The sequence below is a fragment of the Ictalurus furcatus genome, chromosome 28, assembly GCF_023375685.1.
Source record: "Ictalurus furcatus strain D&B chromosome 28, Billie_1.0, whole genome shotgun sequence".
Classification (NCBI taxonomy): Eukaryota; Metazoa; Chordata; class Actinopteri; order Siluriformes; family Ictaluridae; genus Ictalurus; species Ictalurus furcatus.
Window position 1 is genome coordinate 5547817 of NC_071282.1, and position 13680 is coordinate 5561496.

Sequence of the window (13680 nt, forward strand, 5' to 3'; positions counted from 1 at the left end):
CGGTCCTAGACCCTGAATCTTATTTTTCTTGTAGCGCTTTGAGCCAACGAGCTGTTAGATTTGACTAGCACGCCACCAGCAGGTACGAAAATCCAGCACACACTTGATTTCACACCAAACCGCATCCTTCCGCACTAAACAGTATGCAAATTTGTGCGACGAGGCGCGCTTTTTCGCATACTATTTAGTACGGATAGTGTGCAGTCCTGCACGTGCCTAGGTAACTGTTCTGTCCCGAGGGTCTCATGTGATTGGATCCCATCATGGTGACGTCAGCGCTTCCCAAAGTTGCGGAAGTTGAAAGTTTTTTTTTTTTGCGTGTGTGTGTGTGTGTGTGTATATGTAATGCCTCACTGATTAAACAGTATCTGTCGCGGATGGAAGGAAAGAAGCGCTCACAAGGTGAAAATGCGCACTTATATAAAGAAAATAGATTAATTTTGAGTGTGTAGACGGTGTATTTGTTTTCTACGAGAACCACTTTTCTTTCAAATAAGAAGAAGAAGGGGAAAAAAACCCAAAAAACCCAGCCAGAATGTGGGAGCAGGAGGAGTTTGAAAAGCACTGGAGGAATGAATTTCCCGACGGAGAGGTTCCCAGGATGAACCTTTGCTCCGTGGAGGACATCGAGAACGAGTTGGAGACATGCAAAGCGCGCCTGAAGAGCCTACAGCACGAGCTGGCGATGGAGAAGTTCAAGGTGATCTACCTGCAGACCACCATCGCGCAGAAGAGGAAAGGTTACAGGTGGGGGAACAAGGAGGATCCGCACGACGCGGACGCCGCTGCCTCTACCAAACCCGATAAGACGGACCAGGAAAGCGTGCGAGCTCCACCGGGGATCAGGCTGCACGCTCTGGGGCGCAGCAGCGTGGACGAGCCGAGCGGCATGCTGGTCAGAGGGAGCAAGACTGGTAAACCTATCCTGGTTCCCCCGCGGAAAAAGTACGCTTTGGTGAAGGAGAACGCTCCTGGTTCTGGTTCTGGTTCGTCACATCTCCATGAATGTGACCGAAAGAGACGGGACTCGGAGCGCGACAGCGACAGAGATTACGACGACGTGGAGCTCAATGAGAACTTCGTGCGGAAGAACCTGATCGACCCCAAGGCGACGGAGATCCGCAACTCTTCGCTCAGACCCTTTCGGTTTAGTAAGGATTTTGATTCCGGGGACGACGGGAGATTATCGCCGTCTGTGCCGCTCCGAGGGAGTTACGGTTCGGGTCGGAGCACACCGGACCGCCGCAGTGACGGATACCTCAGCTCCGAGCACGAGGACTCTTCTTCAGTAGGTAAGAACTCAAATCCAAACACAGGAGCTTTGGAGGAATCAAATCGCATGCTTAAAGGTGCAATAGCGGATTCTTTTGTATTCCTTATTTGCACAAATAACCCGTTAGATGTGTAGAACATGATTAGAAAACACCGCCTTAAGCTACCACGTTATCAGAAGTCTGTTAATTCGCAGAGAAAACTCGTTTGGAATACTAACTTCCGGCCCGGAAAACTTGTTTGGGTTTGACCGTTTAATTTATTTGTACATTTTCATATGATTCATTTTCATGCGATTCATTAACATGTGATTCAATTTCATGCGATTCATTTACATGTGATTCAATTTCATGTGATTCAATTACATGTGATTCATTTACATGTGATTCGTGTACTGATTTGCTTCTCTTTAAATCCAGTTTTAGACTGTGATATTACAAAGGTCTTTCCAGATTGTTACTTGCCACACTGTATGAGATTGTGTATTGTATTGTGAGATTGAGACACTGTATTGTGTTTGGATATCGGTCATTTTATCGACACTAGTCCATATCACCTGAGGTCCAGGGGCGGAGCTTCGTTAACCAAGGCGGGACTCATCCGAATGTCAAACCTTACCTAACCCTTCAAGACCAAATCTTGGACTTATGTCGACGTTTATCCGAATGGATCCGGAAACGGCGTTTTCGTTTTTTAAAAACGCTGTATGTCTACACCGGTGTTTTCGGACGTTTTCCAAAAAAAAAAAAAAAAATAGCTCGTCCACGCTGAAACGTCTGAAAACACGTACGTCCCCATCCTGCGCATGAAAACGCAAAAGACGTAAAGAAACTTTAGTCTGCGTCATTTCTGTAAGGCGTTTATGTGAAAAGGCAATCTGAAGGTTGTAGTGACGAAGTGACCTTAATCTTTAACAAAGCCATCACACTGGATAGCAGGCATAACGACCGCAGTACAACATCGTCCACCGTCTTGTGTGTAATTTTTGTTGTTGAATGGGTCACATGACTGCGTCACACGACTAAAAACATCATCGTTTTTGAATATCTCTGCTTGTTTTTTTCTCCGGTCCACACGAAAAGATCCGCTTGGGAGCTTTTTTTCCCAAAAACTCCATTTCCGTTGGACAAAAACACAGTCTCGGTGTAGCGCAAAAAGATGCGTTTTCAAAGACATGCCTTACATGCTCCACAGAGACAGTAACCCGAGCTCACGATCGGCCCACAAGCGGTGTGGCGATGGTACCTGTATGTACTGTACGTACAGTATGCTCTAATGTATGTGTAATGCTCTAATGTCAGCATGCCCATAATGTCGCATGTTGTGTGTTCTTAAAATATTTCAAGTAAGAGAACATTTTTATTCTGTCTTTGTGACGTGTATTTACCATTAATCAGTTTAAATCTAAATGGTTGGCTTTGTAAACTGTTCTATCCAGTGGCATGTGGTAAGACTCGAAAATCTTTAAGATCATCACAAGTTCTGCTATTGAGTGTTCCAAGGACTCATCTTAAAACTGTGGGTGAGCACTCATTTTTTGTTACGGGCCCTCGCCTTATAGAATAGAATGCTTTGTTTTTATCCGACCTTAGATCTCCCTTGCTTAGGAGTCACTGTAATGTATTGTGCAGTGTCATTCTTTGGTGTTATTTTATTCATCTTAATTCTTCCAACTATTTATTATTGTTGGTTAGTTTTGTACAGCACTTTGGTCAACATCTGTTGTATACAGTGCCCTCCACTAATATTGGCACCCTTGACAAAGAAGGCTGTGAAAATTTGTCTTTATTGTTGAACCTTTTGATCTTTTTTGTTAAAAAAATACTCTCCTCTCATGGATATCAAACTATTGCAAACACAACACAGGTTTATCAAAAGATTAATGTTTTGGATCATCGTCCTGCTGGAAGATCCGACCACGGCCCATTTGAAGCTTTCTGACAGAGGCAGTCAGGTTTTCATTTAATATCTGTTGATATTTGATAGAGTCCATGATGCCATGTATCCTAACAGAATTCCAGGTCCTCTGGCAGAAAAACAGCCCCAAAACATTAAAGAGCCACCACCATATTTAACCGTGGGCATGAGGTACTTTTCCATATGGCTACCTCTCTGTGTGCACCAAAACCACCTCTGGTGTTTATCGCCAAAAATCTCTATTTTGGTTTCATCTGACCATAGAACCCAATCCCATTTGAAGTTCAGTAATGTCTGGCAAACTGAAAGTTTGTTTTTGGATGAGAGTACAGGCTTTTTTCTTGAAACCCTTCCAAACAACTTGTGGTGATGTAGATGACTTCAGATTGTAGTTTTGGAGACTTTCTGACCCCAAGACGCAACTCACTTCTGCAATTCTCCAGCTGTGATCCTGGGAGATTTTTTGGCAGCTCGAACCGTCCTCTTCACAGTGCATTGAGACGATATAGACACACGTCCAATTCCAGGTTGATTCATAACATTTCCAGTTGACTGGAACTTCTTAATTATTGCCCTGATGGTGGAAATGGGCATTTTCAATGCTTGTGCTATTTCCTTATAGCCACCTCCCATTTTGTGAAGCTCAACAATCTTTTGCTGCACATCACAGCTATGTTCCTCGGTCTTACCCATTGTTATGAATGACTATGGGAATTTGGCCTATGTGTTACCTCATATTTATACCCCTGTAAAACAGGAATTCATGGTTGAACAATTTCCTGTTTCTTGTCACCCAGGTATACAAATGTATTTTTATTTTTTTTTAAATATCAGTGGGAATATACTTCAAATATATTTTTCTCATGTGAATTCATAGGGGTGCCAATAATTGTTGCACACCTATATTTAACAAAGATTTTTTTTTTGAAAACCTGTGTCATGTTTGCAATTGTATGATATCCATGAGAGCCGAGTATTTTTGTGGATTTTTTTTTTAAACAAAAGATCAAAAGGTTAAATAATAAAGACAATTTTTCACAGCCTTCTTTGCTCATATTTACCAAGGGTGCCAATATTAGTGGAGGGCACTGTAAATAAATTTTGATTGATTGATTGCTCAAAAGAGGGTTGGTGACCACTGGATTAGTGTAATTTAACACCAAAATCCTACTAGAGGTACTAGTAACAGATACTGACAAAGGTACACGTGTTAATACAGCTGGAACATCATCATTTGCTTATGGTTAGAATGTAGTGTAGAGTTTTTTTAAATTATTTATTTATTGGATTTGAGTAGTTTTTACAGCACAGGATTGACCTAGACTTCGAATATTACACAAGCAGTAGTCACTTTATGCTGGAGTTATAATTACATTGTCTGGTGTGAGTATTAAACCAGATCCATCTCACTGTGAAACCTGAACTCTCCAAATTCACTTGGCTGCCATTTGAGATCGTAGTTTGCGGTAAATGACATACCATAAACGTAGGGCGATGGGTTTTCAATTCTCTCCCTGAGGTATCTCTGCCCTGCATATTTTGTTTATTTCCCTTCTCTAACTAGCTCTAATCAGCATATTAGGACAAAAAAAAAAAAAAAAATCTCCATATGGGTGTGTTAGCTGGGGAAATCCAAAAACGTGAACCACTAAAATGAGGTAGTACTGTTGGTTGTATTGTGTTAGGCACAGCCACGATCACTCGTCGGGAATGCGATGCCATTTTGGACGCTGAACATGGCAATACACGTGAACGCACCACGATTTGGAGAAGCAGTCAGTTCTAACTGATTTATTCAAATGAGGGACATGATAAAATGTCAGCAGCTCTGATTTTAATTCTGGTCATGTAAACTATTTTGGAGACTTTTTGTTTTCTCTGTCTCCTATGTGTAGACACTGGGCTTCATGCCAAGGACGTACATAGAATTGACTAATAGACGACTTCCTTAGTCTAACTGAGACTTCCTTATGGCATTGCACCAATTGTTATTATTATTATTATTATTATTTTGTGCTAAGTAATTGCCTAGTCGTTGTCACACCTAGTGTTAGGTACAGCTGAATATCCATAATAGCAGTTAGCATATTTCAGGTGAAACAGCTGCTTCTTCTTGATTGAAGAAATCACTTTTTTTTTCCAATAAAGTTTTATTGAGAAGAAAAACAAACCGACTAACACACACCAACACTCATTCACAGTTTTTTTTTTTTCTTTTTATACCAGCAAAGGAAAACAAAAATTAAAAAGTACAAACACAGAAAACAGAAGAAATGACTTTTATTTTGGATAATGTTTTTTTTAATTAAATATTTCTAGACTTCAAGAGGCTACATTTTTACCAAAAAGAATAACATGTAGTCATTGTAAAGTCCTCTTTTTGAGATTCTTCAGGTCAGGCAGTACTTACCAAGATTGAGCTAATTGCTAAAAACAAACATTCACACATCCCCTCAGGAGTCACCTCAAAGCCCTTCCCCCAAAACACACAGCTCTTCACTGCCTGTGAAAACATGGAAGATATACAGAATGTGCTAATGTGGTGACGTGGATTAGTATCCAGGTGGCAGTTACACACCTGATTTGAATTGAAAAGAAACATGATTCATGGGCAGTGTGGCTGGCCAAAAGAAACAATGATGTGATTTAAAAATAAGTATGAAACGTGATCATTTTGTGGCTGAGGTAAAGAAACTTAGCAGTGCCTTTGCTAAGTAGCTAGCTATCTGACTCTAACTAGCTTGCATGTTGACTTGGAAACGTGGTTTAATAACAAATGACACCAGAAATAATAGTAAAAATATTAACGACTGGACATTTTCAGAAATTTGTATGTAACCATTTTATGGGGAAAAAGTTTTGAGGTTTTTAATTTAATAGATAACCTGTTTTAACGCTAATAATGCTAATTACAAATGTGTCAGTGCAATTATTTGGAGTCATCTTGAGCTTCAGTTCGTGTACGCATGGTCCGTTCTCACAGAAATTGCTTCTTTAATAGCCAAAACACTGACTTTGAATGTTTATACTGGAATTAATTTGGAAATTATAACGTATGTTGGGATGTTGTGACTAGCTGTTCATTTGGGAAGTCTTGTACAACCATACCCGTAAACACGACGGAAAGAGGAGGGAAGGAGACTTTCTGACACTGGAACCATTTAACACACATTTATGGGCCGTGTTTAAAATGTATATCCAGCCTAGGACTGGAACAGTGGGTAAAAACATCGTGGTATAATAAATGTACCACAATAAACGATGACACTGATAAATGGAAAACACTGCTGCAGTTGGGAAAGTATTAAATCATCTCATTGGGAAAAATGTAGTATTATTTAAAACTGTAAAACTTTAAGACTTTAATAAGTAGCTTTCTCATGTTTGTTTCATGGAGGATACACAGTTTTGGGACGTCTTTGTTTAAGGAATGATCCTGGCTGACTCTGCAAGGTTCGGTTGCTAAGTAAAGTGAAACATCAGACAAGAATGTGACATGCTGTGACGCACACACGCGCACACACACACACACACACATGCCCATATTCATGTTACAAGGTATGTCGCTGGGTAGGTAAAGAAGATGAAGCAGATATTATACCACGTCATTTATGTAGTATTTTTGGAAGTTCGTTGAAGTTTCCCGATATGGAAAGTCTCCAAGCCGGAAGGTTTTTTTGTTTCTCGGTAACATGACAAGCTGCATTCTGTTTAACTTCAAAAGTGTGGGGGGGACGCTGGTGATGGAACTACTGTTTATATCTAGTTACATTGATCTGCCATAAGACGATCAGCCAAAACCACCTGCCTAATACTGTGTAGGTCCCCCTTGTGCCAACAAAACAGCTCTGACCCGTCCAGGCATGGACTCCACAAGACCTCTGAAGGTGTGCTGTGGTATCTGGCACCAAGACGTTAGCAGCAGATCCTTTAAGTCTTATAAGTTGCAAAGTGGGGCCTCCATGGATCGGACTTGTTTGTCCAGCGCATCCTACAGACGCTCGATCGGATTGAAATCTGGGCCGAGTCAACACCTTGAACTCTTTGTCGTGTTCCTCGAACCATTCCTGATCAATTTTTGCAGCGTTATCCTGCTGAAGGACAGTACCGTTAGGGCATACCGTTTCCATGAAGGAATGTGCTTCATTTGCAACAATGTTTAGGTAGGTGGTACATGTCAAAGTAACATCCACGTGAATACCAGGACGCAAGGTTTCCCAGCAGAACATTGCCAGAGCATCACACTGCCTCCATCGGCTTGTATTCTTCCCGTAGTGCATCCTCATGCCATTTCTTCCCCAAGTAAACGATGCGCACGTACCCGCCTGTCCACACGATGTAAGAGAAAATGTGATTCATCAGACCAGGCCACCCGTTTCCATTGCTCCATGGTCCAGTTCTGACGCTCACGTGACCATTGTAGGCTCTTTCAGAGGTGGACAGGGGTCAGAATGGGCTCTCTGACCGACCTGCGGTTATGCAGCCCTGTACACAGTAGCCCTTGTGCTACAGTAGCTCTTCTGTCGGATCAGACCAGACGGGCAAGCCTTCACTCACCAAACGCATCAGTGAGCCTTGGGTCCCCATGACTGTCACCGGTTCACCGTTTGTCCTTCCTTGGACCACTTTTGGTAGGTCTAAACACGGCATACCGGGAACACCCCACAATACCTGCTATTTTGGAGATGCTCTGATCCAGTCGCCTGGGAATCACAATTTGGTCCTGTATCAAATTCACTCAGATCCTTGCCAGTTTTTCCTGCTTCCATCACATCAACTTCAAGAACTGACTGTTCACTTGCTGCCTAATATATCCCACCTCTTGACAGGTGCCATTGTGACAAGATAATCAACATTATTCACTTCACCGGTGAATACTGTACTGTCCGTTTGTATTAACGTATGTTTTTGACCCACAGCGAGCATTTAAAACACATTTTCCGAAGCCACAGTATACTCATAACACACAAGGTCCAGCACCGAGGTCTGTTTAGTTCCTTAGTTACTTTGTTCTCGGTTAAACTATGAAATGAGTCAACAAGCAATCACGGTTATCATGGTTTTTTCCCCCCATGTGTTTTTAAATGTGGAAGATTTCTTGTACTTTTAATCACATTCTGATGTACAGATTAAATCGTTAAAACGCTTCCATTGTTAAAACTGAAAAATTAAAAAATGATTTTACACACTGTTGGTATGTTATCAGTTATCCATCGCGTATTTCCATAATTAACACACACGATTTCTGTACCAATTGTCTGAGCGTTTATTAAGAGTCTGATGCCCTTCTCTTCATGTGGGTTAATCACGCATCGGACTTAATTAAGTGCAAAAAAGATAACATCTGCTGTGTGAGTGCTTCGAATTTGTAAGATTTAGTCACGGTTTTTCAGTATTTTGTGTGTTTTTGATGTACTGTGAACATCACCGAGCCATTACTAAGCATCAGAAAGCACAATTTAACTCTTTAATTGGACTTTCAGTGTGAAATACTGGATCAGAACTGAGAAACGAAGCTGAAGACCCAGCTGCCTGATGCTCAACGTTGTTTTCCAGGCTTTTTTTTTTGGTGTTGTTGCGTTGTCACTTTTGTTCATGAGGAATGCAGTCCGACCGCTTGTATTTTCCCGAGTTGAATTTCCTACACAGGGAAGTCAGGCTGTAGAATAACGATTAACCTCGACTCTCGATTCAAAACTGTTTTTTTTATTATTATTTTTTTTGCTTCTGAATGTTTGTATTGTTGGTTTGACTGCTCAATATCGAGTCCGTGCTTTATCATAATGAATCAGCTGTATGCAGGCTTTTGACTCGAGCTAAGGGTTTAAAAATACACCAGTATCACAGCAGGTTCGGGTGATAAAGCTACAGACCATAGTGATGCTTATACCACAGTGCTGTTGACGTAGTATTGAATACGTTTGCAAATTGCTACGTCGGGTCAAATCACACCTCTGCGGCGTTACGTTCACGTAACAGCGTTACACATTTATTTATTTATTCCTTACGTATTAAAATCTGAATTATTATTTTTATTTAATAGAAATGTGATCTAAAACGATATACTTTCAATCAAAATACACAAACTTAAGGAATCACGTATGAAATGTTTAAAATGATCGTGACCAAGAATGAATTTATTATTATTTCCTTTCTAATCCCAAACTAGCTTTGTATTAGAAATGTTCATTCACCTTAATATCATTAACATCATGTTGTTGTTGTTTTTAAAAGTCTAATGCACGGATAATTGCGATGTGCTGAATCCTGTGATCTTCTAATACCAAAAATGTACCAAACCTTTCCAGCCCAAGATTGAGTTAACACATTGATAACGTTGTAAGAATTGTAAAATGAGCCTGAAAGCCTTGGACGACCAGTTGTATGGGTTTTTTTTTTTTCTTCCCCTTTCCCCTCCCCCCCTCCTTAAAGCTTACTCCAACATCCGAATGGTTTTGCTTAAAATTGTTCGGCTAAATTCAGTTGAGCTGCTTCTTTCTCAGCCACCACAGAAACTGAGGTATATTAACGGCATTGAGCCACGAACTGACTGTTGAGTCAGATCTGAAGTGACGTTAATGTTCACTGTGTGTAACTTTCCATGTAGAAGTGCACCACATCGGTGTAGCTGGGGTTTCCAGGCTAATAAATCACCAAGAATTAGTTGACCACGCAAGGATGAATGAAACTACCTTTTATAACCCCACCTTTGGCCAGCCCCCTGTCTTTAAATAAGACCTGAAAGACCATAAAATTGATAAAGACCACTACTGAAGCCTGATGTGCTATAATTAAGGGGATGACTGTATCACGGAAAGGTAACGTTGTATGCCCAAGTACGTCAGTTCTACGTGTTTACCCTACAAATCCAATTTCTGTTGATTCATACAGCAGTGTGATGCGTGCTATGTTCACGATGTCAGGTCAGTGTAAAAAGACAGCGAGACGGTGCACAAGTAACCACGGGTTTATGTCTTACATTTATAATAGAATTGCGCAGAATGCTAATTGTAAGGAATAAAACACTTGGAACATGTGCTGTTATACGGAAATAATCAAGGGCAAGGTGGTGTAGTGTGGCTCAGTGCGAAGCGGAGTTACTGGTACCACACCGAAGTTGTTTATTTTCCCATAACGACACGTTCCGAAGCATTTTGTTATTGTTGTCCCGTGACGTGAACAATTATTTATTAAAAACAGATGTATTTAAAAAAATTTGTTTAGAATTACTTTTAAGCAGTCCATAGAATGGCGTAGGATGAGATTTTTGCGATTGTTGCGGCCAAAAATGCTTGATTTGCTGAGGATTTTTTTTTTGTTTGCGGAAAACTATTAGAATTTGTGAAATTGCAAGTGCACGATCTTTCACATCGATGTTTGTTGGTAAAGGAGACCTTTTAGCTGTATTCACGTTCGACGCTCGGCTTTGGCTGAACGCGCATTGTGATGACGTCACATGACGTGACATGACGCGTCGTGTCCCAGACCTGTGGTAAATTAGAAAAATTTAATGCATGCCCCTCCGAATATTGCGGTGTTTCTTTGATTTTTGCGTTCATTTCTGCGATCTCAAAATCGCTAAATCCTGGAGGGACCGTTTAATCCGTGAAACAAAGAAGTTCCTGTCATTACCTATGTTATGAGAACTATAAACAGTTGTTCCCTAACCAGACCATAAGAAATCATAAAACCTTCCATACCGGAAAACTTAAAGTTAAAGTTTTACCTCAGAGTGTTACGAAGCGCTGACACTGGAGACTCGTTCCAAAAATGCTAACTAAACTTCACCATATGAACAAGCATTGGAGCATTCTGCCAGATAAGTCCCAAAAAAAAAAGATATTTTTAATGATGTTGACATTTTACAGTGTCCCATTCCCGCCGTGTTTCACATGGAAGAAACCTAGCTAGGTAGGCAGAATTCCAGGGCTGGGTTTCTGTGCTCCTGAGGTAAAGAAGACTGCTGACTTTTACTGTTTCTTATTTTGGCTTATTTATTTATTTATTTATTTATTTATTTATTTATTTTCAGCTGTATATTTTTGTTCAGCCAAAAAAAAAAAAATAGTTTGAAACACAGAACCAGGCCAAATCACCTCCTCATTCATGCATAGTGTAACTATATATTATATCCTATACGAGTTTTTGGTTCGTTCTTCTGAAATAGCATCGCCATCCAATTTTAGACAAGTCATTTTTGTTGTTGTTGTGTCTCACGATTAAAAAAAAGAAAAAAAAAAAGAATTGACCCAGTTCTTCCTTGTTTGCTAACAGCCCTAATGCAGAGTGATTCGTGATTTATTGACGTTAAACTTTGAAGCCACGAACACATCCCGTAGAACTACAGCAGCCCTTACAATCGTGGTTGCAGAGCTGTTCTCGTACATGTCAGGGTTATTGGCCATCAACCTTTTAGCTTCTCGCAATTACGTGAGCGACACGGAGCTGTGATTTCACGACCGCGACAAGCAGACAACTACTTTCCATTTACTGTTTAACACACAGAACTGTGGTTTCATCTTATGCTGTCGTATGTATAATATAATATAATATAGTATGGTATAGTATTGTGTGTGTGTGTGTGTGTGTGTGTGTATAGAGATAGATATAGTCTGGTACATAAATATTTGGTTATTGACAAGTTATTGTTATTTTAGCTGTCCACCACCACATGTCTGAGTTTCTGAGTGAATTGATGAGTATAGCTTTAATTTGAGGGCATTTATTTCCAAATTGGATCAACTCGATTCTTGTAGGAATTGCAGCACTTTTTATTTATTTATTTTTTTTAAATAAGTGGTTCCACCCTGGAACTAAACTATGGACTAATGATAATTGGACAAACTAACAGTCGATAATTAAATTGTCATTTTGGTTGCAAATCCTTTGCAGTTGATGGCTTCCTGAAGTCCGGGACCCATAGACATTACCAGACGCTGGGTTCCATGTCTGGTGATGTTCTGCCAGGGCTTTACTGCAACTGTGTTCACTTCCTGCTTGTTCTTGGGGTGTTTTCGCTTCAGTTTTGCCTTCAGCGAGTGAAATGCATGCTTAGGAGATTGACTTGGCCATTGCAGTACATTCTACTACTTTGCTTCAATCCACTGTCCATCTGCATGTGAATCACTGTCCAGTGTGGTTTAAAGCACTGAGCTGAACGTGAGCCGATGATATCGGTCTATACACTTAGAGAATTCATCCTGCTGCTTTTATCAGCAGTCACATCATTGGTTAATACAAGTGAACCAGTTCCACTGGCAGCCATACACACCCATGCCATTAGATGAGTTAGTGTGCTTCGGATCATTAACAGTTTCTTCCCTTTGCTTGTTGATCTTTGCCTGTTGGATGTTGTTCCAGAATTGTACAGGTGTTTGTTTGTTCTAGATGTTTTTGACAAACTCTTCCTGTGTTTGAGGCTTACCAATGGGTTTACAATTTGTGGTAAACGTATTGTAGTATGTACTGTGGTGAAGTCTTCTCTTGATTGTTGACTTTGACACAGGTTGACTACGCCTACCTCCTGAGGGTTGTCTTGACCTGACCAACTGTTGTGACGTTTTGGTCTTTCAGGGAAAGAATTCTTGTGTCGTGCCCCACAGGTGTTTTCGGTGGTTTTCCAGGTCTTTTGGTGTTCCTGAGCTCGCCAGGGTGTTCTTTCTGAAGTTCTTTCTTTTTAAGAATGTACCAAATAGTTCTGGTTATTCATTATAATGATGGCTTGAGACACTGACAGCTCTTTGGACAACATATTGAGAGTTAACAGCAACAGATTGAAATCATTGCCCGAATATCTTATGGATCTGACTGTATCTAGTTACTTCCATTACTCCATTCCATTACTACTCATTGGAACTAAACCTCACAAAAAAAAATACCCTGGACCGTAAGAGTAGCTCCACAACCATGAAAGACATGAGCAACTTGCCACATGCCAGTGTGAACATAAAGGTATTTTAAAGGTCAAAATACATATATAGCACATAATGAGAGAGAAGAAATTACAGTTCAGAGCTTGTGACCGGAAGATGGTGGGATCAAATTCCATGACTGCTATGATTCACTGTTGAGCAAGACTCACAATTATTTGCTCAGCTACATGTGTATACTTGGATTGTAAAAGGAAGACAAGGCCCAGGAAACTTAAAGACAAACAGAACATTCCTGTAAGACACCATTTCTTTTGTTTCTTGAAGATGAAGATATTATATTAAGCTACATTTGGTATCAAAGTGTGAGTGAGGCTCTCACCTGATACATGTTGAGCTTGTTTTTTAACTTCCGCTGTAGAGGCCAGAATATCACACTAACCACAACAAAGTGTCTTACAGCAGTGGCAAGCCTGCACGCCGAACTGGGTGCACTGAACTACTCACTAGTTATTATTAGCCTGATCGTAGCGGTATTACAACATCAGTAATAATAATAATAAAAAAGAGTGTTTAGTGCCCTGTGAATGCTGATTATGCTAGGAGAATGCTGTCAGTGTCT

At 40.5% G+C, this 13680-nt stretch overlaps 1 protein-coding gene across 1 annotated transcript in view; it reads left to right on the forward strand.

Moving 5' to 3' along the window:
- Positions 1 to 321: 321 nt before the first annotated feature.
- The window catches only part of abr (ABR activator of RhoGEF and GTPase), a 147293-nt gene continuing 133934 nt past the window's right edge, over positions 322 to 13680 (forward strand). The window contains exon 1 of the mRNA XM_053618300.1: positions 322 to 1292. Coding sequence (XP_053474275.1) covers positions 536 to 1292 — 757 coding nt within the window. The 5' untranslated portion in view covers positions 322 to 535. The remainder of the gene's footprint in view (positions 1293 to 13680) is intronic.